This window comes from Phaseolus vulgaris, chromosome 8 (genome assembly GCF_051622355.1).
Source record: "Phaseolus vulgaris cultivar YP4 chromosome 8, ASM5162235v1, whole genome shotgun sequence".
In the NCBI taxonomy this organism is placed as follows: domain Eukaryota; kingdom Viridiplantae; phylum Streptophyta; class Magnoliopsida; order Fabales; family Fabaceae; genus Phaseolus; species Phaseolus vulgaris.
This window is the reverse complement of record NC_143505.1, coordinates 7,533,146-7,559,084: the sequence shown is the minus strand read 5'-3', so window position 1 is coordinate 7,559,084 and position 25,939 is coordinate 7,533,146. Positions and strand designations below refer to the sequence as shown.

General features: G+C 32.5%; 1 protein-coding gene across 3 annotated transcripts; it reads left to right on the top strand.

Moving 5' to 3' along the window:
* Window positions 1–12,020: 12,020 nt before the first annotated feature.
* On the top strand, window positions 12,021–15,571 carry LOC137826649 (protein cornichon homolog 3). 3 transcript variants are annotated; one of them, XM_068632715.2, is made up of 5 exons: window positions 12,021–12,193; window positions 13,321–13,502; window positions 14,549–14,671; window positions 14,763–14,822; window positions 15,144–15,571. In XM_068632715.2, the coding sequence occupies exons 1-4, from the start codon at window positions 12,122–12,124 to the stop codon at window positions 14,794–14,796; spliced, it is 411 nt and encodes a 136-aa protein (XP_068488816.1). In that variant the 5' UTR covers window positions 12,021–12,121; the 3' UTR covers window positions 14,797–14,822; window positions 15,144–15,571. The 3 variants fall into 3 exon arrangements, with proteins under 3 accessions (XP_068488816.1, XP_068488815.1, XP_068488814.1); XM_068632714.2 differs by having other exon boundaries at window positions 12,022–12,193; window positions 15,138–15,571; XM_068632713.2 differs by having other exon boundaries at window positions 12,022–12,193; window positions 15,135–15,571.
* Window positions 15,572–25,939: the final 10,368 nt, after the last annotated feature.

The following is a 25,939-nucleotide window of genomic DNA, read 5'->3' as shown; positions in this document are numbered from 1 at the left end:
AACAACAAACGCACGTGAGCACTCCCCAGATTTTCGGGAACATCCCCTAGATCCCAGGAAACCACCTAACACGACCGAAAAACCAGAAAACACGTGGCGAACCACTAACGACCCAGAGGGCCCAAGCCCAAGGGGAAGGTACAAAAGAAGGAAAAGAAAGAGAAAAAGGTATGTTTTTCAGATTATCAAGGATTCTCACTGAGAGAGATTACTGACTTGAGCGTCGGAGCACAATCGCAGGTACCCCCACCGGCCGACCGAGGCACGCGAGGAAGAAGGAAACTCGAAGGACAAGACAACTAAGACTGAAGCAGACACCTTGTATCGACGTGGACCAACATTACTCAGTCCCCAATATCCATACAGGTACAATTGGCGCCCACCGTGGGGCCGAGTAATCATTATTCCCAGACCCAAAGATCCCAACGCTTGAAGATGGGCTCAACGGCAAACAACAACAATGATATCTCTGAAGAGCATAGGACCATACTACGAACCCTCCAGATTCAGATGCAGGAGTTACTCCAAAAAGGGGTCATCGATCAACTTCGCCAGGATGAAGAAAGGAAAAGACGAGAAGAAGAGCGTCAGCAACACGCAGAAGAGATAGCCCAATTGAAAGAACAGAACAAGAGATTGTTGGACAGACTCGAACAACCTGACGTGAAGGGCATTCGCGTGCGCCTTCTCCATCACCGTTCCAATCAGGAACAAAAACAATAACCCAGACTATACCTCACATGTCACTCATTCAACACACCCATCAAAGTGTAAAGCCAGTAACTCCAAACAAGGTAACAAACCCGAAAGGCCATCCGTTCACTGACGACATCATAGCCACTCCTCTCCCTGACAAGTGGAGGGGCTTAACGATAAATCTTTATGACGGATCTACAGATCCAGACGAACATCTGAATATATTTAGAACTCAAATGACCCTTTACACAACCGACCGAACGGTATGGTGTAAAGTCTTCCCCACCTCTCTCAGGGAAGGCCCCCTTGGATGGTTTTCTGACCTTCCACCCAATTCCATTACAAGCTTCGACGCCTTGGAATTGAAGTTCACAACGCAATATGCCACAAGTAGACCTCATCGGACATCCTCCATGTCCCTTCTAAATGTCAAACAAGAAAGGGGAGAATCATTGAGAACATTCATGAACAAATTTAGTAACGTGTGTATGAGCATTCGTAATCTTAATCCAGAAATAGCCATGCATCATTTGGTCTCGGCCATACTGCCGGGGAGGTTCACGGAAAGCCTTATCAAACGGCCTCCGTGCGATATGGACGAATTAAGAACAAGAGCAACAAAGTTCATGCAGATAGAAGAACATATCGACTATCATCGAAAAACTTATGCTGAGAACACAGACAAAAGCAAAGGGATTCGTCCCCCCACAGTACCGACCGATCAAGAACGGCATCACCCCAATAGGGGCCCCCGTTTCCACAGCTACCCTCCCAATGCCGACACCAGTAAACGTTGCCAATACTGTCGTAACTATGGCCACACGACCGAAGGATGCCAAGCGCTGAAAACCACCATCACTGCACCCAGGTCACCCCAGTGCGACCATGACCCCCGAGAACGTTCGGGACGGAGAGACGACCGGACCCGTGACAACCACTATCGTTCAAACAGAAGGAAAAGAAGTGAAAGTCCGATAAGACGAACGAGGCCTAAGAGCGAAAGCCCTGGACGTAGAAGTCGAACTAAACAAAAAGTTCGCGAAGTCATCAATACAATCGCTGGACCAGTGCCGCTCGGTCAGCCCCCTCAAGAAATTAATTACATTGCAGGTGGTTTTGCGGGCGGAGGATGCTCTAATTCGACACTGAAAAAACATTTGAGAGCAGTTCAATCCGTTCATTCGACCTCATCAACGAACTAAGAGACAAATGCAAGATAAGAGAAGAAGCATGCAAGATACGAGCAGCACGAAGGTACAACTCGAAAGTGAAGCCACGAAACTATCAAAAAGGAGATCTAGTTTGGCGCATGCGCAGCAACGCTCGGAAGGACGGAGGAAAGTTTTCAAGCAACTGGGAAGGACCGTTCCGCATCTCCGACACAGCAACAGGAGAAGCTTATTACTTAGAATATTTGTCAGGAAAATCTATACCGAGAACGTGGAATGCCACGCATCTCAAATTCTACTACAGTTGATGAATAAACTCAGTGCACTCTTTCCTCGCTCGGTAGTTTTATCCCTAAGGAGGGTTTTCTACCGAGAAGGTTTTAACGAGGCACTTTAAATTACCTACCTTGGTCAGAAATTAATTAATTCATTAACCGTTCGTTCGGCCAGAATATACAACAGTTCATTCGGTCAGATATTAATATTTCGGTTTATTAGTCAAAAGTTCGGTATGTATCCACCATTCGTTCAAGTTACGCGAGACATCAAATTCTTCGAAATACCATCAAATAACTGCTTGATAATAGGACCATGAAAATAAAGTCGATAGCAGAAAGTGATATGGTTCAAAACACGTCGCAAAGCAGTAAAATTGTCTTTAGCCCACACCCCGGGCTCAGGTAATGAAAATATTAAACAACGTCAAGGATGTCATCCGGTTGCACCGGCTCCTCCGGCCGTACAGTATCATTTGCACGAGGCATCTCAGCCACAGGACAGATGGTTTGATCATTCTCTTCGGCCTCATCTTCTCCAAGAGGCATCAGACGGCCATCCACGACGTCCATGTTCGAGTCATACCGCTCATCATCGACCGGCACCCCATGGAAAAAGGCGACCCGCCGAACGCCCTGCCTAAATGACTCCTCGTCGATGCTCAACATGAACCCTTGAAGCTGTTCAACTTGAGCAGTCAACAATTCCTTCTCCGCGGCCAGTTTTTCCTGCTCCTTGATGGCATCTGCCCGCTCAACCGTTACTTCTTCTAAAGTAATCTTTAAAGCTTCATACTCCTTTCTGGCCAACTAAGCGTCAGTCCGAGCCTCACCCGCAGCCTTCAGGGCATCCTTCAATAAAACAGCCGATTCATTAAGCTGAGATTTCAGTTTTGGAATCGATACTGTCTTCGCTCTCCTTAGTTCGTCGCCAAGAGCCCTGGTCGCCACAGCCGCACGACATTGCAGCTCGACCGTCTCCTCGACCATATCTAAGGTAGGAATGCTAGCAAAAATTTCCTCGTCCTCCGGTCGCAAGTCAAATTGCTCAGTCGTCCGCGGGACAATTCCAGCGATGGTGGCAATCTTGCTCTTATTAGCCTGCCTCTTCAAACTATTCATATACTTCTTCAAACTCGGATCCATGCTCACCACAATCTCTGCAACATAAACACGAAAGTAAGAAACAGATATGCTATTAGCCGAACGACCGCAAGAAGAAGGTGCTCACCATTTAGGTCCGCCCACTGCTTGGACGACCCATAAAGGGCTATCAGTTCCCGCGTAGGGAGCTTACACGGTAGTTGATTCACGACCATCAAAATTTCTTGGTCGATGGGAGACAAAGATTCCCAAAGCCGATGGTCAAGAGAGGTGGGATTCTCCGTCCAATGGAATGGAAATTTTGTGCTTCCATCGGCATTATAGAATAGATTCAGGCCGTCCGGCTCGACAAACACTTAAAAAAAGTACTCCTTAAAATTCTTATAAGAGGCAGTAAAAGCAGCAAAGCGCACATTACCCGGACGACTGGATAACGACAACCAACCTAATGGAGTACTCGGGTACGTGTTATAATAATATAAAAATGATTCGGCGGTCGGCACGAGTCCAAATATTTGACAAATAACTCGAAAGGCTTGTAAAATGGCCAACGAGTTAGGGTGCAATTGTGTCGGTGCGACATTGAGTATCTCATGGTAAAATCATCAAAAGGTAAACTTACGTGCAAATGAGAAAACAAGGTGCTATACACAAAGAAAAAGTCGTGCGGAGCATTCTCCCGGCCATGACACACACGGTCGGTTATACCACATATATCGACATATAACGCATCGTTCGACATCAGAATTATCTTATTACTTTAATGTAATCAGAATTATTTATGCCTCGTTCGGCATCAGAATTATCTTATTACTTTAATGTAATCAGAATTATTTATGTCTCGTGCGGCATCAGAATTATCTTATTACTTTAATGTAATCAGAATTATTTATGCCTCGTTCGGCATCAGAATTATCTTATTACTTTAATGTAATCAGAATTATTTATGCCTCGTTCGGCATCAGGATTATCTTATTACTTTAATGTAATCAGAATTATTAATGCCTCGTTCGACATCAGAATTATCTTATTACTTTAATGTAATCAGAATTATTAATGCCTCGTTCGGCATCAGAATTATCTTATTACTTTAATGTAATCAGAATTATTTATGCCTCGTTCGGCATCAGAATTATTTTATTACTTTAATGTAATCAGAATTATTTATGTCTCGTGCGGCATCAGAATTATCTTATTACTTTAATGTAATCAGAATTATTTATGCCTCGTTCGGCATCATAATTATCTTATTACTTTAATGTAATCAGAATTATTTATGCCTCGTTCGGCATCAGGATTATCTTATTACTTTAATGTAATCAGAATTATTAATGCCTCGTTCGGCATCAGAATTATTTTATTACTTTAATGTAATCAGAATTATTTATGCCTCGTTCGGCATCAGAATTATTTTATTACTTTAATGTAATCAGAATTATTTATGTCTCGTTCGGCATCAAAATTATCTTATTACTTTAATATAATCAGAATTATCTATGCCTCGTTCGGCACACGAATTATCTTATACCATAATTGGAATTTTTTGTCTCGTTCGGCATCCGCATTACCTTATTCTTTCGAAAATCGAAAATTACCTATGCCTCGTTCGGCACCCGAATTCGTAAATCATTACATATAAATCAAACCACGTTTAGAAATTATCGTTCGGCCTACGCACTACAAATATTAGCTGAAATTATAAAAAATTCAAAATGCAAGTGTGTATTGCCCACATGTCGGGTTCAGCAATTTTCTATGGCACATTGTTCATTAACTCTACAAAAGAGACGTCCGGCTGTTGGCCAGGGGTCTCCGCCTCGGCCTCCTCATCTAAATTATCATCGGGGTTGGCCGGCACCAGCTTTCCATCAACTACTATTTTTTCTATGTCGCACGGTTGTCCTCCAGGGGTGCTCCATGCAGGCAGACCGCTTTTCCGATGCCTAACCGAAAATATTCTTCGCTAATGCGAACCTCCCGTCATTCCGTTAAATTTAATGTCTGACACCTCGAAAGGCACAACAATCATTACGACTCTTCGGCTTTTATTCACCTCGAGCCTGGGGGGCAAGTGTACCGGTCGGGACCGGACGACCGCATGGTTCAGATTAAAATTATCTAACTAACGTGGTCACGCATGGGACAAACGGTTAATTCCCACTGAACAACAAACGCACGTGAGCACTCCCCAGATTTTCGGGAACATCCCCTAGATCCCAGGAAACCACCTAACACGACCGAAAAACCAGAAAACACGTGGCGAACCACTAACGACCCAGAGGGCCCAAGCCCAAGGGGAAGGTACAAAAGAAGGAAAAGAAAGAGAAAAAGGTATGTTTTTCAGATTATCAAGGATTCTCACTGAGAGAGATTACTGACTTGAGCGTCGGAGCACAATCGCAGGTACCCCCACCGGCCGACCGAGGCACGCGAGGAAGAAGGAAACTCGAAGGACAAGACAACTAAGACTGAAGCAGACACCTTGTATCGACGTTGACCAACATTACTCAGTCCCCAATATCCATACAGGTACACATCCCAAAACCAAGTTCTCTTGTTTGTGCCCTTTGATATGTCTTAAATCTTTATAATTCTAGTGTGAAAGGAATGAGTCTGTGAGGTGATCAACAACCTTAGCTCTATGCAGTAATGTTTGTTGTTGATCACTACTATTTTCACTTTTCTTTTGCTATGCTACTATTGACTAATTATGCAAGGTAAGTATCTTATGTCCCCAATGGAGAAGGAAACTTTGTTTGGAACATTTGGTGAAAAAAAACTAACACTACAAGAAAATCATGAAATAGAAACTAATTTTTAGAGACCAAAATAATTAGTTGCAATAGTAACTAAATTAGAGACCATTTTAGAAACTAAATAAAAAATTGGTTTTTAAATTAGTTTCTATTATTGTTAAATAATTTCTAAATTGGTATCTAATTAGCAACCAAGGTTTTAGAGACCAAATTTAGAAACTAAATAATTGGTAGTTAAAACCTTGGTTGTTAATTAGATACCAATTTAGAAACTATTTAAAAATAATAGAAACTAATTTAGAAACCAATTTTTCTTTTAGTTTCTAAAATGGTCTCTAATTTAGTTACTATTGCAACTAATTATTTTGGTCTCTAAAAATTGGTTTCTATTTCATGATTTTCTTGTTGTGTAACTATGAAATGCTTTACAAGGATGAAGATAAGGAGTAGGAAAGAAGATGAACAAGCGTGAACAAATAACTAGTCCTCTTTCTTTTTGGGTCAATTTCTTTTGGTATCATAAGTTTAGATTATCTTTTGCATAAACACATTTGCACGTGGCTCCCGAAAGTTCAAATGCATGTGTACAAGGTCTAATGTGTCATATTTTTTTGTTTATCGGGGTCATGTTTCAAGAAAGGACTCTTGATATGTATGTATGTGTGACAAGTGCGAAATATGTAAGGAAGGAGGTTGACTAGGCTCAATATTTTGTATAAGGGTTGATTCATTCTTTAAATGTTCCATTTTAAACATTCATTGTATGACGTACACATATGATTAAGGTCATTTTAAAAAATTATCAGGTATATTTTATTAATTTCTCTTAAAGTTATTTAGATTGATATCTAATGTTTGTTACTATGCTTTATGGACCCTAGGAGGACACAAAGGATCCCAATTGGTGGTGATTTAAGCCTTGAGCATGAGCCACAACTTAGTCAAATGTTAATCAAATTCAGGAGTTGGTTGAGGTTTCACATGTATTGTTTCATGCATTTTGTGACATTCCTTAGGATGCCACATTGTTTGGAGTTGACAATGGTAATATATCATTGTACATAACCATGCATGATGTCTTTGAAATCATCCAAGATAATCAGATATTGAGTGTTGTAACTATTCAATTATAGATTATGTAAGTGCACTTTAAACATTTACATGTTATTTAATGAAGTGATGTTTCATGAGATTAATCATTATCATTAATATTTATATTAACAATGTCGGTATATAAATAAATTAATTATCAATAAAGCAAGACAAATTTGTTTTGATTTATGAAACTCTTTTTTAGATAATAACACCTTTTTTTGTTTTTCTTTCTCATATCAAGAGTTTTGTTAACTCTCTTTTTTCTTCGATTTGAGGTCCAATTTTTTTTAAAGAATTTTGAACTTTATTCTTGATGGTCTTCTTCAAGAATATGATTATGTTATTGTTCTTATTGGAGATTTATTTTTTTTCTAAGAACTATGTCAACAGAATTATAAAAACAAAAATCAAGTTTCTCTCTTTTAGTATTGGCTAAACATCACCTATTAGGATCTTGATCAACAAGTCCAATACATCAATATTATTCATAGGAATGACAATGCGGATTGACCCACCTGCATATGTTCGTCCTGCATTTTGCCCATCTTGCGCAAGAAATGTCAACTCATTTCACTGGGCCCACACCGTATAAGGAAAATATTTAAAAAAAATCTATTAATTATAAAAACACTTATTTCTTATGTTGAAAAATTAAAATTTTATCCATATTTCAATTAGTTCAATTAAGATAAAAATATGAATTCAAGTAGGAGGATTGTTAGAAGGATTGATTAAAAATAATTAAAGTTTTGTTTTGTTACAAAATATTTTAATGAAGATGACTAATTTGTTAAAGAGTATCTTATTGAAATCTCTTCTTTATATTATTATTTTTATTAATAAATTTTAAAGATAAGATTTTACTTAAAACTAGATCCACTCTCACTCTTAATATTTAGATTATTAAAATAAAATATTACATTTTTAGTACATTAAATATTAATTTTTTAAAATAAAATAAAATAAAGGTCACACTGCAATAATGAGTTGATGAAGTTTTTTTTTTAGAAAAAATAAATTAATTATTATTTTTATTTATGTGGGTCAACCCGCCCCGCTGTTTGGTTGCGCGGGCTGCAGGTTATACGAAATGGGTCTAAGCGGGTCAGCAAACTAAATTAATGAGTTCAACATGTTTTTCGATAGCGGACTACAAATCGACCTGCATGGTCTATCGTGCATTGTCATCTCTAATTATCTATAAAATATGTTTATTTTCATGAAATCAAACATCATGATAGAAGAGGTTGTTCAGGTTGTGATTTTATGTAATATGAAATTTGCTTTTTAAGTATCAGCACACAACTTTATTTTATTATCACAAATTTAATTCTTAATAACAAATTTAATCTTTTTCTTACTTGCTTCCATAGTAAAAACCAAATGATAGTTCACTTGAAAAAAAACCTTCATACTCAAGTCAATAAGAAACTAATAAATATAATAATATAAAAAATTAAGAATAAACAATAAGATAATCTTATTTTAATGAGGAATCACATGTAAAAGTAAATAAATAAAAATTGAAGTATTATTGAGCAAACATCATGAGTTATATATCATAATTCAAAGATTAAAAATTCTCAAAATAATATATTAACTCGAATTTATAAGTATTTTCGAAATACACAAGAATGAATGAGCAGTCAACAGTTATATGGAAAATATTTTTTATTTAACATTCAAGTAAATATTTTATTTTTATATTAAAAAGTATCAAATTAATCTTATATTGATGTTTTGAGAGACATTATTGGAGTTGGAAAAGAGAGAATGGGTATCCCAAAGACTGAATTTATGAAGATATTAATGCAGAATTTATTGCCATTGAATTCAAAATCGGAGTGGTCATGGTTGCAGATTTGTCTTCGCATTCATAGTCTCGGCCACATGAAGAAACGGTTCATCAACCCTCCGAATGAATGAAATTTCTTTGATAGTAATTAATTGGGTCATTTTTTCAAGACACTAATCATCTGCAGAAGAACTTAATGCAGTGAAAATTTATGTTATTTGAAACCATTAAATATATAGATTTTGCATTTTTCTTTTCAATATTCACATGCGAAATCATCTTGAACCAGCAGCGAATGTATGCAGCATGTAGTGAAAGTCAGAACCACACGTGTTTGTTCCCTTGAGTGCATGGTCTTGCATGCTGCAATGCAATGTGATGAGGTGTAACTCTTCTATTGAGAAGCTTTGTCTTTCTCTTTTTTATTGGTGATTGATCTACACTTCAGTTTTCTCTCCTAGATTTCCTATTATTTTTTGGAGTTTCGGTTGTTTAATCATTCGGTTTTTTAAGAAATGTTGAATGAGGGTACCTGCAGAAGACACTTCGACACTCAAGTCAGCAAAGGGTGTTCGATACTCAGATGTCTATGAAGTACTTACTTCTTGAAATGTGTGTTATTTATATTATTTTATTAGAAATATCTTGTTGGATCGATTAGGAAAGTGAATCGTAATTAAATGTGTATTATCTAATTCTTAATGATAATTTAACTTTATTAATTTTAATTGAACCGAAGATATTGGTTGCTCAGTCGATTCTAAAGCCGAATTACGGTATTCACAGTTCGTACATCCATCCCAGTATAATAACTATTTCTGATTGGCTGCAAAAGGTTTTTTCTTGTCCTTCTTTGATAGATAAGATCTTATATTTAATGGTGAGAATGTGTAGTGGGATATATCATATATGTATTCCAATGTTTAATTAAGATTTATGATAATTGAAAATAATACATAATATTTAATGATATATATTTATTTTGAGTGTAGTGTTCATAATAGATATTTAATTTTGAATTTGAATCAGAATAAATTATAAAATTAATTTCAGTATTAAAGTAAGATTTCGTATTTTTTTTAATAAAACTAATTATATGATATAAAAAATTAATCGGTGATTCCTTTAAGAATTAATTTGGACCACGTTATCTGTTAAGTATCCACTCATCATTAATATTACGTTAAATTTACGAGTTTGGTGTGAAGTGTCGGTGGAATGAGACAAAAACAGGATAACTCTTGCACGTGAGAAAAACTAACAAAAATATTATCATTTAAAATAGTTTTTTTAAGATTGCCAAAAAAATATCTTAGATAGAAAATAAAATTGCTATTAAATAGTTTTGAATGTAAATGCATAATTTAAAAAAATAATGTTTTTTAAGAATGGAAAGTGAGTTGGGTGATTTAAAAAAAATTAACAGTTATTTGATTTTGAATCGATATAATGATGTTACGAGTGGAAGTAAACTCAAAAGTATTTAAAATATGATTTCGGGTTGGCATATTGTAAATAAAAAATTACTTAAAATAAAATATTTTAATAAAAACAATTGGTTAAAATTTATTGGTAGAGATTAATTATGAGTAAAACTAGTGATATTCTCCACCATGTGATTGGTTAAAAAAATAGTAATAAAAGAATGTTAAGGTAATAACTTTTGTGTATTTTCTTATTATCTAAACTGTAAACTGTTAAAACATTACACTATATTAACATTAAAATAAGGGAGGAAAGAAATAAAGACAGGAAAAAAGATCTATAACCATGTATAAAGGTGGATTTTTTTAACAGTTTATTTTATTTTTATTTTTATATTAATATTTTATTTGATTATTTTAAAAATATATAATAAAGAAGCTTTTTGTCATTTTATTATTAGATTACACATCTTTGTAATTTTTTTTTATTCTCATTTTTCTAATTCTATAATTTGAACACTTTTTGTTACTTTTTTAACAATTTTTCACTTTTTTTATATAATTTTTTTTTCACTTTTCTTATTAAAAACTTCTCACATCTCTCTTAATTGTCCTTAAGTTACAATATTAAGCAAATGAATATTGATTCTTTTGTTGAATTAAAATGGGTGACTCTTTGTCCAAAACGCTCCCTTCTTCACTTCACTCACTTTGTTTTCTTTACTTTCAAATGAGTAAGTTTCTCAATTTCTTTTTTCATAAGAGACTACAACTGTAAAACTAACCACGTCTTGTTTTGCGTGTTTCAAGTATCCACATGTCGTTTGGTGCTTATTTCTTCACTATTTTCCATCTAAATCCTTTTTTTCTTTTTATTAAAAACTAAAATGTTATTTTTTTTCTTATCAAGAGTACTAAAATGATTATTTTATAAACATTAACCATTCAATATTTTTTTCAATCTTCAAAGATAATTTTGTTAAGTCTTTAAAACTAAAAAAAAATGTTTTATTAAGCTTATTTCAATGTTTTTGTTTTTGTTATGAAACTTCTTGGACACCTGTAGAAGTCATTAATCCATAGGGGTAAAAAAGACCTAGAAAAGGAAGAACAAAGATGAAGATTTATTTATTCCCATGTAAAGGAAAGATGATACTAAAAGATGATGCATTCATACATTTGTATTTGTTCACATGTAACATTATTAATGATACTAAAGTTATTAAAATATTCTTTCTCATTTGTATATTTAATTGATGAATTTAATTTTAATAAATCTAATTAAATATATAATGGATAAATATAAAAAAAATTATTCAACTTTTAATATTAAACATAATTATATATAAATAATAATAAAAATATATGGATACACATACACATCCGTATGTATTTCTGCTAGTAAGAAAAATAATGAGAGGAAATAGCATTTAGATAAATATAAATTAATATTTATTTTTACGTAATATAAAAGATAAACATTTCTTTTTATATAATTAGTGTTATAGTTTATGTACTATAAGATAGTTTTTAATAAATTATATTATAACTAAAATTCATAAGTATTTGTTGATTTTTTTTTAAAATGCTGAAATTTAATTTAAAAATATATTTTTGTAAAACTTTCTCCCAGCCCAATTTAATTATGAAGCCCTAAATGTGGCCCAAAAATGAAACCACTTTTTTTAAAAGGAAAATTCGAAAAAATTAAGGGTAAAAAATTTGATTTACCGAAAACGAGGAACTCCGTTTAAGAAAAACACCGTGCGAGGAAGAGATTAAAAAACGGCATGCAGCGGTGGGCGTTATGACGGAGGTGTTGTATTGGATCTCAACGTTTGTCCTAATTTTGACCCTTCTTTGTATCCTTGGTTACCAGGTATTTCACTATTACATCACATTCATTATTCTCTTTTCTTCTTTTTAATTCAATGTTCCTTTTTCTGTTTGTTTAAAAAAGATCCTTTTTTTTTTGTTTTTTTCAAGGTTTATGTTTGTGGGTGCCCTTTATTGATTTGTGTTTAATAACTGTAATGAAGCAGAAATTATTGATCCTGAGCTTCATTATTTAAATTCTGGTTTAATCTTCACAATTCAGTTCTTATTGTTTTTCCTCTGCTTATTTTTCATAATTAGTGTTTCCCATTAAAAAAATAGAAGGAGAAGAAGAATTTTTTTTTTTTTTCTGTGGGTGTGGTAAAATAATTTATTTTGAGTGTGCAAGGGCATAAGGTTTCAATTCCAATTGTAACAATTTTTTTATGTTTATGTGGTTAATTTTTTTGTATTGGGTGGAGAGCCTTTGAGATTTTGATGGCAAGGCCTGTGTGTAGATTTTAGAACAACTTTCTGGAGGTAATTCATTTACTTTGAAAAAATATTTATGTTAAATTTTGGAAAGTAATTCATTTTCAAAATTTGTCTTACAAAAGTTTGAAAACTAAGCAATATTTTTCTTAAGGTAAGATGAACTGCATGGTAGGAATCACACCATTTTATGCTTCCTTCCACCTTTTTGTTTTGGCTTTTACCTTATTTGAAAAGCTTCTTTGTAGTTTCTCTGTGCAAAAGATTAATGGCCTTGTTCTTTTTAGTTCAATTTGAATTCTATATGACCATTCCAAATGGATAGGTGGAGCTCAGCAATGTCATAATTGTCATGTGTATTAATTCCTAGTTCCTTCAAAACTGTTCTTCTATATTTTCCTAGTCTAGAAAGACAGTGTAATGTACTAGAAGTAAATATTTTTACCTACAAAACTACAACCAGTTATATTGATGAAGTTTTAAAACTAAGGCTTTTAAAGAATGAAAAAAAAAAACTCAGCAACTTTGAGATAGCAATACTGCTAGTATTCTTTCCCCCTGTTTTATTAAACTTTATCTTGACCTCTTTGAAGTTGGAATTCGCACCTCAATTGTTGTTTCTATCCATTAGTGAAAATGAGCAAAAATACTGCTTACCATTTATGAAATTTTTTGTCATTCCTTGAAATTTTTATGCAGCTTATATTATTGGTGGACCTGGAGTTTGATTATATAAATCCATATGATTCAACATCTCGGATAAACCAGGTTGTGGTGCCAGAGTTTATTATCCAAGGAAGCTTCTGCTTCATAAATCTTATAGCTGGACATTGGTTTATATTCCTCCTATCTCTTCCTTTCCTGTATTACAATGTGAGAACGTGAGTTTTCTTTTGCTTTCCTTCTCAATAAGTTTGTGCTTTATTAATTTTGTCTTGTTAAAACTGCTGGATCTTGTTACATCTATATACAAGGTAGGATTAAAGTAAGGGAGCAAATCTTGTTTTATATTTTCTAATATTGTAGACCATAAAGCTTGGTGGAAAAGATAAAATAGTTATGCTTTAGTTCTTTCATATGAAGCATAGATTGCAATGATAAATGAAGGCATGCAGCATTTAACTTGTAATTGAATCAATTTTATAACAAGAAGCTCACATATCATGACTTGTGGTGCTCCTTTAATATAATTTTGTTGTTGTTAATTTTAAATTATTGTATTTCTTTCACTAAGCTTCTCAATCTTCTTATTGGGAAAAATTGTGTTTACTTTGTGGTTGAAAATGTTGATCACTTGAAGCAAAACTCAATAGAATGGAATGAATACGTTTCTCTGATTTTGGTTTAAAACATTGTGATTTGGTGGCTCACAAACCACCACGACTAATATGGTACTGATTGCAAGATTTGAATGAGATGTATTAAGATCTTTTGGGCTGGCATTTGCAAAACGAAAGAACACTGAACTTCAAGTGGTTGTTCAAGTTTCTAATATTATAATTTGAGGGATAGCCTGGAAACTGTTGAACAAACACTTAGGAATACCTGAGTGTTGGCACAAATTATGGTGAAACAAGAAGATTGTCCGAAAATAAGTTATAAGACATGATTAGAAACTTATGTAATCAAGGACTATCAAAACATAGTCTGCATTGCCATCCCAAAAAATATCTTGACTGTAAAACTTACATTCAGATATAGTCTGAAATCTGGATAATTAGATTGCAATTTTGAGTTCAAAATCTTGGCATTAAAATTGGGCATTTGTGACATAGTGTAATCCAGCACGGGATAATAAATGGAGTCCAGAAAGCATTGAATTTCAATAATTTTTATCTGTATAAAGCATGTGCTGTTATTACCTATGCACATTATTTTCAGATATATTATATTCCTACACCCAATATGACATGAAACCTAATATCAGGTACATTAGAAGAGAACACTTAGCAGATGTTACAGAAATATACAATAAGCTGAATTGGGAGAAAAAGAAGCGGCTGTTCAAAGTTGCATATCTTGTTGCGGTATTTGTGATGTCTGTAGTAAGGTATTACATTAGAAATGCATTCTTTTGTGAATTATCCTATACCATTTCAAAGGAAAAATTGGTGACTTTGTTCTCATCTGAAATGTTTTAGCTTGGTGTGGACCCTTACCGAGGATGTGCATTAATTGGTGGCTTCCCTTCCATGCCTGATGTAAGTTTCATTTACCCATTTGCATGAGGGTCATATTATGCTTCTTGAATGTGTAAAATATGGAATTTAGTACCCAGAAAGAACTAAAGTTCTAATCTTGTTTTTGAATGTGTAAAAGGTACATTAATTAGATTAAATCAGAATTTTTGTTCTTTCAGAGATTTAAGTGTCATCAATTTATACATTTAGGGAGCAAAATGGTAGTTTACTTTCAGAGATTTAAGTGTCATCAATTTATACATTTAGGGAGCAAAATGGTAGTTTATCCTTGTATAAATACATCAGCTAATTAAATTCTTGAAAATATCAAAGAAGTTACAGGCTGATACATTCAATGCAATGTGGCCAAATTTGTCATCTTATGTGCTGAATTCCATGGACAAAGAGGTGAGAGCAAATATGAACTGATCTCCATGGAGGAGGGAACATGTGACAATCCATACTGGTGCTTAAGCAAGAAAGAGAGAAGCTTGAGAAGGTGTAATTCTCTTAAGAAAAGTTGTTCTTTCTGAATCAGAGTGCTCAAGAATGAAAAAAAGTTACATGAACTCATAGTAGTGCATACACTATGTATACTTGTATTGTCACTTTTGCTTCCTCTGCATGTAACTGTAAGAGTAGGACTGACATGACGTTTTATGTTGTTTTAAACCTTTTATACTGTTCCAAATTCATAACCAGTATTTAAGTATTAATATCTAAGACTAAATAAATGTTATACCTGGTAAAAAGTATGCACTCAAGTTCTATTCCCCATTTTTGTAAAATATCATCATTATTACATATGTATTCTTTGTTTAATTATGTCTTTGGGTCTTGAAGTTTAGAATGATTTTGGTTTTGGTCCACTAAATTTAAAAAACTTATAATACTTCTTTAATTGAAAGAAAAGAGTATGAGTTTACTTCTTAATTTTAGGGAATAAAATGATTTTTTAAACTGTTTTTGTCTTAGAAATTTAGTATTTATATACTAAACTTATATTTTACTAAATTTTGAAAGACTAAAATGATTTTTTTTTTAATTCGAGGGACTAAAAGTGTATTTATCCTACATTTCAGAACTAAAAATGTAATTGAACTAATGTTTTACTCAAATTTAGTTTAATTTTTTAATTATTACATTTGGTTTCCTATTGTTATTTTCATATAATATTTTATTTAAATAATTAGAAGTTTGTGAAGTATTTATGATGAAAATAGTGGGTTAAACTAGTCTTGGACATGAGTCGGGTTGCATCATTAATATATTTTAAAATTTATATTTGATGATTTAATTTATTTCTTTATTTAGATATGAATTGTTTTACTTGTGAATCAACTCGAAAAAAGTTATTTTTTTGAATTAAAAAATAAAATTTTTATTGATCAAAACCTATTCAATGAGGAATTACAAATGAAAAAAAAAAAAAAGTTAATCTTCCAAGACAAAACAAAAGAATTACAAAGAAATAAGTCTAGAATGTGTTTGCTCAAATTCTTTTTAAAAAACAATTTTATTTAGTTTTAAATGAGTGAAATGAACACACCAAATTCTTAATAAAAAAATCTCATTTGATTTTAATAATTATTTTTAATATAACTTCAATATTAAATTTCAATAAAAAAATATTATACCAAAAATAAAATAAAAAACTTAAAATATACCTACAAATTTATAAATATTAAGAGATCACTTATGAATCTAATCAAATATTCATAAAATTATAAACTTTTTTTTGTCTAACCATTATTTTTTTAATTTGTCCAATTTTATTTATTCAATATATTTTTCTAAGAATATCAGCAAAGCTTAAATTTATTTCATATTTCTTTGACTACACTCGGATGAGTTCTATTTACTCGATTAAAACAAATTGATATAATTTGTAAGATTTCATAAAGCAAGGTAACATTTTGAAGATTTGGAATTCGAGGTTATATAAAATATTTTGATCATTACTACTGTCTAGGTCGAATGACCGAAAGATTAGAAGACCGAAATGTTAGTTGAAAGGAAAAAATAAGAATTATTATAGCAAAGTCCATTAAATAGGTAAAAAACATAGAGTGTATATTTAAAGAAGATTAGGTGCAAATAGAAAAAGTCCAATTGGGTTTAAAGTTTAATAAGAAAGTGCTATAAATAGGTGATCGACCCAATAGGTAAGTAGAGTGAATTTTACCTGATAATTAACTAAAATAAATTCTGACTTTATCAGCGGAGCTCCTTGCAGGTACACCACCTACTCGTGAGCGGATACCGAAATCAAAGGCTGAGAGATTCAATTGACTCAGTCCAATGAGTGAGAGTCCACAAATCACATCCAAGTTCAAGCCCAAATGAGTAGTAAGTCGAAAGTCCAAACTGAGATAGAAGACCAAGAAGTGAACAGGTTCAGAAGAAAGAAGAAGTTGTTTATAGGCCCTTGTAAGAACAATTGCGCCCACCGTGGAACTGAGAAGCAAGTTAATTGAAGAAAGATGAGTAAAAGAGGATATCAGTCTGGGAGCATGGAGGCAATCAGAACGTCATGTCGATGGCTATGTTCGTACAATTACAATAGAAGTTTGAAGCGTTGAAAAAAAATAACGAAGAAGAGTTGAGTATGTTGAGAGTGGAAAACACATACATGAGGCGGATACTAAACGAAGAAACAATTTTAAACACATCGAACACAAACCATTGAAATTCTTTTTAATTCAATGCCTTCTTTTAGGTACAGTTCTCAATATGAGCCTGCGGGTCTGTGAAACTTTGGGTGTAGGAGGCTAATGGAAAAAGATAAAAAAAATTTAAAAAGATATTTTGGTTTAATTAGTTACATGTTTTCTTTGTTTTTTTTTATCATAAAACACCTTTAATTAGATTTGAGACTAAAGGATCAATTTTTCTAAAGTTTGGTAAAAAACACTATTAAATAAATAAAAACATTAATTATAGTTGAACTATAAAAAGTGAAATTAAATGGAGACATTAATGTATTTACTCATTGCTAAGGCACAAATTTCTTCCTATAATGATTACATATGTAACATTTATTCTGTGAGAAAGTAGAGTTTCCTTTATACTTTTTTTTTCTTTTCCTAAAACCTTACTTCCATAACTAGATAACTAGGTTAACTTCAAAGGAACACAAAACCAACCTATACTCTATTCTGCTCTATCCAATGTTATTTTTGCTCATTTTATACCTAAAAAGAAAAGTTGCATAACATGATCTTTTCAATACCAAATCAAGAATTTCATCACAAATCATATTTTCTTTAATTCTTTCAAATGCAACATCTTTATTTCAATTTAACTTAATTTTAAGTTTCTTAACAAATGACTCAATTTAATTTTTTATATTGTCGCAAATACGTCTGCAAACAAACAAAAGTGTAATTTTTGCTATGCAATCTTTATTATATCAAAATGAAAGAATTTCACTTTCTATTCAAGAACTAAAAAGAAAACCATGAAAGGTTTTCTAAAAAAAAAACTAAAAAAACATTAAAGTATTCTGACATGAAAAGGAAAAATCCAAATTCACTTCAAAAAATATGTAAACCACAGTGCCATTATTGTTTGCTGGAGTGGAAAGAAACTGGCTGCGAAGGTAGTGGACCACCATCCAGTCGGCTCAAAGTTTCAAACTTAAGTCTCCATTTTCTTCGTGTGAAATCCATTGTGGATTTTTCTAAAACCAAGAAAAAAAAACAACCAATGACTCATTTATGTTAGATTATAATTGTTGATATGTACTAAAAAAAATTTGTTCGTCTTCTGTTATTTCTTCGCCACAACCAAGGGTTTGTTCAGTTAAAATATAAATTTTTAACACATTTAGTGTTTGTATTCTTCAAGTAATGAAGACTGTCTTCGATAATGATAGAATTCTTGAATCACTACATAATAATTAACTTGTAATTTGGAGAGAGAAAGTGTTCATACACTTTATTTCCTATCTTGGCAAGGATCTCCTGTGGAATCCAATAGAGTGAAGTAGGACACAAATTTACAGAGCAGTGTACATAACAATTTCACTGGGAGTCCTCTGTATTATGACTTATATGTAAAATACAAATAAGGAATCAAATGAAGACATTAATGTATTTACTCATTGCTTATGAACAAATTTATTCGTAGGATGAGTGACAATAAAAGTGTTTGACGTATGTATCATTTATTCCTGTGAGAAGGTACAACTCCCTTAACAGAAGTATAACTTTTGTTATGCAATCAAAATGAAAAAATTTCACTTTTCTATTGAAGAACTAAAAAAAAAACCATGAAAGGTTTTCTAAAAAAAAAAAGAACTAAAAAAACATTAAAGTATTTTGGCATGAAAATTGGAAGAGAAATCCAAATTCATTTCGAAAAATATGTAAATCACTATGCCATTATTGTTTGGTGGAGTGGAAAGAAACTCCTCCGGTACCAGTGACTGAACCACCATCGGATCAACCCAAATTAATTAGATGGTACAATGATAAAAACACTCTTCTCATATCCAAGGGCTTGTTCAGTTAAAATATAAACTTTTAAACGCATTTAATGTTTGTATTCTTCAAGTAATGAAGACTGCCATATATATACAATATATTTAATGATTATCAAATTATACCAATTATTGTACACCATTATTGATGGAAGAGGGCCAAGCACAACCTTTCATGAAAAGCAAGAGCCAAGTCAAGAACGTCCAAGATCAAGCTAGGAGCGTCTAAGACCAAGCTAGGAGCGTCTAGGACAAGAAGACAAGCTAGGAGCGTCTAGGACAAGCTAGGAGCGTCTAGGACAAGAAGACTTGGATCAAAGCTATGAATGGGAGAGTGGCTTACTAGCACAAATTCCGTGAAGGCCCAACAAGTGTAGTTTAGCTTTAATTGGGGTGTAAATAGCATAGCCATGTGGACAAATGTTTATTTTTCTGCACATTAGAATTAAGGAGGAGTTAACCTTGATTAGCTAAAGGTTTCTAGAAGCCTTCACTAATCAAGGGATGGTTTTATGAAGCCATGTGCACCCATGTGCTCCATGTGTCCATGTGCCTCCACATTTCCATTTCATTTTGCTTACATTTCATGTGCAATTAGCTTAACATTTACGGCCTCTTAGCCTATAAAAGGAGATGCCTAGCACTTGTATTTGCAAGATTAATGAGAGTAATGTTATGCTGCCAACATTGTGCCATAAATTGCTTTTGCCTAGTTTCTAGGACCTAATCTTCATCTTCATCACCTACCATAGGGCTGGCCAAACCTTCCTCTTTCCATACATGCACCTTCAAGATCACCATAGCTCCTAGGAGGATCTTGCACATCTCAATCCATAGCTTTCGCACCCTTTGATCACAAATCCGAGAAGAGCTCCATGACTTTGCCATCATTTGGTATCAGAGCAAGGTTCTTCAAAGATGAGTAGTTCTTGGTCATTTTCATTTTGAGTTCTTCTTTATTTTATGTTGTTCATCTTGTTTTCATATTTGTCTTGCTATTTTTATTTTTTTACTTTGATTTGATGTGCTATTTGGAAATTCCAATCGGTGCATCTTGTACGCAATTATTGTACGCAGTTATACGCTAATTCGATAATGATAAAATACCTGAATAACTACATAATAAATACACTTTATTTCCTATACATGGAGGATGAAAATACAAATAAGGAATTAAATGGAAATATTAATGTATTTACTCATTATTAATGGACAATGTGTTTGACGTATGTAACATTTATTCCTGTGAAAAAATAGAGTTCCTTTATACTTTCTTCTTTTCCTAAAACCCTTACTTCCATAACTAGATAACTAGGTTAACTTCAAGGGAACGCAAAACCAACATCTACTCTATTTTACTATATCCTATGTTATTTTTGTTCATTTTTTATACCTAAAAAGAAGACTTGCATAACATGATATTTTCAATACCAGATCAAGAATTTCATCACAAATCATCTTTTCTTTAATCCTTTCAAATGCAACATCTTTATTTCAATTTAACTTAATTTTAAGTTTCTTAACAACCAATGACTCAAATTTATTAGGTTGTCGCAAATACGTCTGCAAACAAACATAAGTGTAACTTTTGCTATGCAATCAAAATGAAAGAATTTCACTTTCTATTCAAGAACTAAAAAAGAAAACCATGAAAGGTTTTCTAAAAAAAAAAACTAAAAAAAAGTATTCTGGCATGAAAATTGAAAGAGAAATCCAAATTCATTTCAAAAAATATGTAAATCACTGTTTACTGGAGTGGAAAGAAACTCCTCTGGCACGCACCAGTAGCTGCGAAGGTATTGGACCACCATCGGGTCGGCTCAAAGTATCAAACGTAAGGTTCCATCTTATTCGTGTGAAATCCATTTTGGATTTTTTTAAAACCAAGAGAAAAAAAAACAATGACTTATTTATGTTTAGATTATAATTATTGATATAGATGAAAAAATAATTTGTTTCTCTTTCGTTATTTCTTCGCCAGAACTACAAAAACGTGTGTATCCCTTGGTAAAATTTGATTTTAATTACTTCAAATAGTAAATCGTCTTATTAAAGAATTAATAATTATTAAATTATACGTAATTATTGTACGTAATTATACGCGATTAATTTGATAATGATACCATGATTAGTAGATCAATACATAATTAACTTGTAATTTAAAATGACTTAATTAATTCAAATTTGTATAGACTTTGAGAAAGAAAAAGGAAAATTCAATAACTTTGAAAGAGAAAAATAATTTTAAAAATTTAATTATAATAATTAAAGGAGAAACAATTTTTTTATATTTATAAATATTGAAATAGTTTACAAACTTTATTATTATTATTATTTATAATAATAAATATTAAAATAAATCTCAAATATGTATATATTTTTAATACAATAAAAAATTATAATTTTAACAAAAAAGTTATTTTTTAATTTTACTTTATTAAATATTTAAATATATATTTAATTTTTAATAATTGTTATTAAAAAAAAAATTAACGTTAATATATAATTAAAATCAACTAGTAAATTTTTAAATTCATTAATGATCTTTCACAAACCCCTTCAATTAAATTTGAGACTAAATGATCAAATTTTCTAAGGTTTGATAAAAAAAAACTATTAAAAAATAAAAACATTGATTATAGTTGAACTAAAAAAGTGAAATTAAATGGATAAATTAATATATTTACTCATTGTTAAAGCACAAATTTCTTCTTAGGGTGGTAAAGTTTCCTTACACTTTCTTCTTTTCCTAAAACCCTTACTTCCATAACTAGTTATACTAGATAACTAGGTTACACAAAACCAACATCTACTTTATTATACTCTATCTTATGTTATTTTTGCTCATTTCTTATACCTAAAAAGAAAAAACTTGCATGACATGATTTTTTCAATACCAAATCAAGAATTTAACCATAAATCATGTTTTCTTTAATTCTTTCAAATGCAACATATTTATTTTAATTTAACTTAATTTTAAGTTTCTTAACCACCAATGACTTATTTATGATAGATTATAATTGTTGATATGAACGAATTCGTCTTCCTTTATTTCTTTGTCACAACCACAACAAAATGTGGTACGACCAAGTCGTCAAAATCAACCTTTTGTGACAACATTATTTACCAAAGTATTTTTCGCTCTCTTTCCTAACAAGATTTCCAAACATTTCAAATAATTACTTAGATGGTACAATGATAAAACACTCTGCACCAATTGATTTAAACTTTTAACTCATTGAAATGATAAAAATGTCCTTTGCCACATCAATATTTCTTATCATGTCATAAAATAAAATAAACTTTTAAGGCATTTAGTGTTTATATTCTTCAAATAATGAAGACTGTCATATATATACAATATATTTAATTTGAAAATGAATGGAGAATGTGACCTACAATGAATCAATTAAATAAAAAGTTTAGCTACTAATTGTCAAAAGATACCAACATTTCATAAACTTCCCTTTAAACACATTTAACATATAAAAAGTCACTACTTCAAGGAGGATTTCAGATTAGATAAGTTTAAATTTTATGGAATGTTATTTTTTTAAATAGTTTGTTTGAACTTTATTGTAAAATTTGATTTTAACCACTTAAAATATAATAAACAAACATATTTAAAAAATAATGATTATTAAATTATACTAATTATTGTGCGCAATTATTGTACGCAATTATACGCTAATTCGATAATGATAGAATTTCTGAATCACTACATAATTAACTTGTAATTAGGAGAAAGAAAGTCTTCATACACTTTATTTCTTATACATGGAGGGATGAAAATACAAATAAGGAATTACCATTTTTCTTACTATCTTTTTATATACCATTTTCTTATATGGTATCAGAGCACTAATCTTGGTGCTCCGACAACCTCTTCATTTTTATCCGTCATGTCTGACAATCCCTACTATTTTCATCATTCGGACCAACCCGGACACATGTTGGTGTCGACCAAATTGTCAATCCTGGAAGACAACAATGGTACACGCACTTACGACAAAGAAGAAACTCAGATTTGTTGACGACACACTAGAAATGTCGTCATGAGAAAAAGACTCATCCCAATTCGAATTATGGAATAAATGTAATTCTATGATTCTTTCATGGTTAAGTCACTCCATCGAGGCAGAGATAGCCGGATAGGTAATTCACGCTAAGACCGCCCGTCAAGTTTGGAAAGATCTTCGCGACCAGTTCGGACAAAAGAATGTGTCAACCATTTTTCAAATTCAGAAAGCAATATCAACCATGTCTCAAGGTACGATGTCAGTGGCTTCATACTACATCAAACTCAAAGAGCTATGGGATGAACTCGAGCTATATCGTTCACCCATAGTTTGTAATCAGACAAAGGAGCATCAGATCGAGAAGGAAGAAGATAAACTGATGCAATTTCTCATGGGGTTGAATGATTCCTTCAAAACAACCAGAAGTCGAAACAAACTTACAATGGCACAAATAAGACAATGAAGGCTCGCATAAGAAGAGAGGAAGCACGAGAGCATAAACAAAAGAGAAAATGAAGCGCCAGAAAACCCTTTACCAATGCAAGAAAATAAACAAATAAGTGAAACAAAAAAAATTATAAACCATTGGTGAAAAAGAAAGAGAGCAGATCGAAACAAACTTATAATGGCACGAGAACACAATGAAACTCATAGAAGAAGAGAGGAACACCAAAGCAGAAACGTTTTAAAAACATGAAAGCGTAAGTGACACGCTTCAGAATTAGGATAAAAAATTATTTAAGAATGCGGCTATTACAAATAGCCACATTCATAAATAAAGTTAATTTCAAAAATGTCACCGCATTTTGAATGACAGTGGCTAACCCTAAAACTACATTAAATAAATAGTCAGTCGTTGTTTATACATTTTGTGCTAGTGTATGCATCATTTTGTTTCTAATTCACAATTTTCTTCTACACATAATGCATATCTTGCTAACATCACAGGCACCAAAGAACCTCACACTTATGCTCAAGCTATTCTTTATCCGAATTGGCAAAAAACAATGAACGAAGAGCTTTCAGCCTTGCAGCTAAATCAAACATGGACCTTGACACCGTTACCTGCTGACAGAAACCCATCGGATGCAAATGGGTCTATAAAATAAAGTACAAATTGGATGGCAGTGATGACAAATATAAGACACACCTTGTCGTAAAGGGGTACAATCAAATTGAAGGTGTCGACTATTGCGAAACTTTTTCACCAACAGCGAAATTAACAACTTTGAGGTGTCTCCTCACCATTGCTGCAACCAGAAATTCATATGCAAAATGCCTTCTTACATGACAAATTGCACGAAATTATTTACATGGACTTGCCACCCGGACATCATCATCGATAGGGGAGAACATTGTATATCGACTCAACAAATCCCTTTATGGTCTCAAACTCGCATCCCAGACATGGTTTTCAACATTTTCTCATGTGATTAAATCTGCAGGATTTCGACAGTCCAAGGCGGACTACTCTTTATTCACAAAATATAATAACTCATCAATTACTGCTTTTTTGATTTATGTGAACGATATTCTTTTGATAGGAATGCAGCGTTCTTAAAAACTACCTATTACGATAATTTCGCTTAAAGATCTTCTAGACTTAAAATATTTTCTAAGGATTGAATTTTCTCATTCCAAAGCTGGTGTTTACATGTACACGCTTGATATTTTGCAGGATACGGGACTCATAGGTGCTCGTCCAGACAAATTTCCAATGGAGCAATACCTAAAACTCACACAGGACGATGGAGAGTTATTAAAGGATCCAGTCAAATACAGGCAACTTGTGGGACGACTGATATACCTCATGGTTACTCGGCCTGACATAGTGTTTTCGGTTCAGACCCTAAATCAATATATACCGGCTCCACGGAAACCTCATTGGGATGCCGCAATTCGAGTCCTGAAGTACATCAAAAGATCACCGGGACAAGGATTGATATTGCCATCCGAGAATAATTTGACATTGACAACTTATTGTGACTCAGACTAGAGAGGTTGTTAGACAACTCGAAGATCAGTATCTGGGCATTGCATTTTTTTTTCTTTTATTATATCATGAAAGTAAAAAAAAAAATAGACAAACGTATCAACGATTATCTACACAAGCAGAATAAAAGTAGTGCGATGACCAATACTTGTTTGGAGGTAGTTTGGTTGCGATATCTGTTGCAGGAGTTAAAGGTGTCATGTAATTTGCCAACTCAACTTTTCTGTGACAATCAAGCGAAATTGCATATAGCAGCAAACCCAATATTTCATGAACTCGAAAAACACATAGAGATTGGCGGCCACATTGTGCGAGAAAAATTACAAGTCGAGATAATCAGTCCTTCGTATGTACCGACACAGTACCAACTCACAGATTTTTTACGAAGGGCACTAGGAACATTTTTTGACGATGCGATACAAGTTGGGGTTCATGATCTTCACCTACCAAATTAAGGGGAGTATTATAAGAAAATAATGAATATCAAATTATATACAATTATACATGATTATACGCAATTAATTTGATAATGATAGAATCTCATGATTAGTTAATCACTACATAATTAGCTTGTAATTTGTAATTTGTAATTTGGAGAGAGAAAGTCTTCATACACTTTTATATATTTTCTATATAAGGATTG

Coding starts and splice junctions, on each gene's coding strand:
- LOC137826649 (XM_068632715.2), top strand. CDS start 12,122: ATGACGGAGGTGTTGTATTGGATCTCAACGTTTGTCCTAATTTTGACC. Junction 12,194..13,320: donor TTTGTATCCTTGGTTACCAG/GTATTTCACTAT, acceptor ATTTTTATGCAG/CTTATATTATTGGTGGACCT. Junction 14,672..14,762: donor TTTGTGATGTCTGTAGTAAG/GTATTACATTAG, acceptor GAAATGTTTTAG/CTTGGTGTGGACCCTTACCG.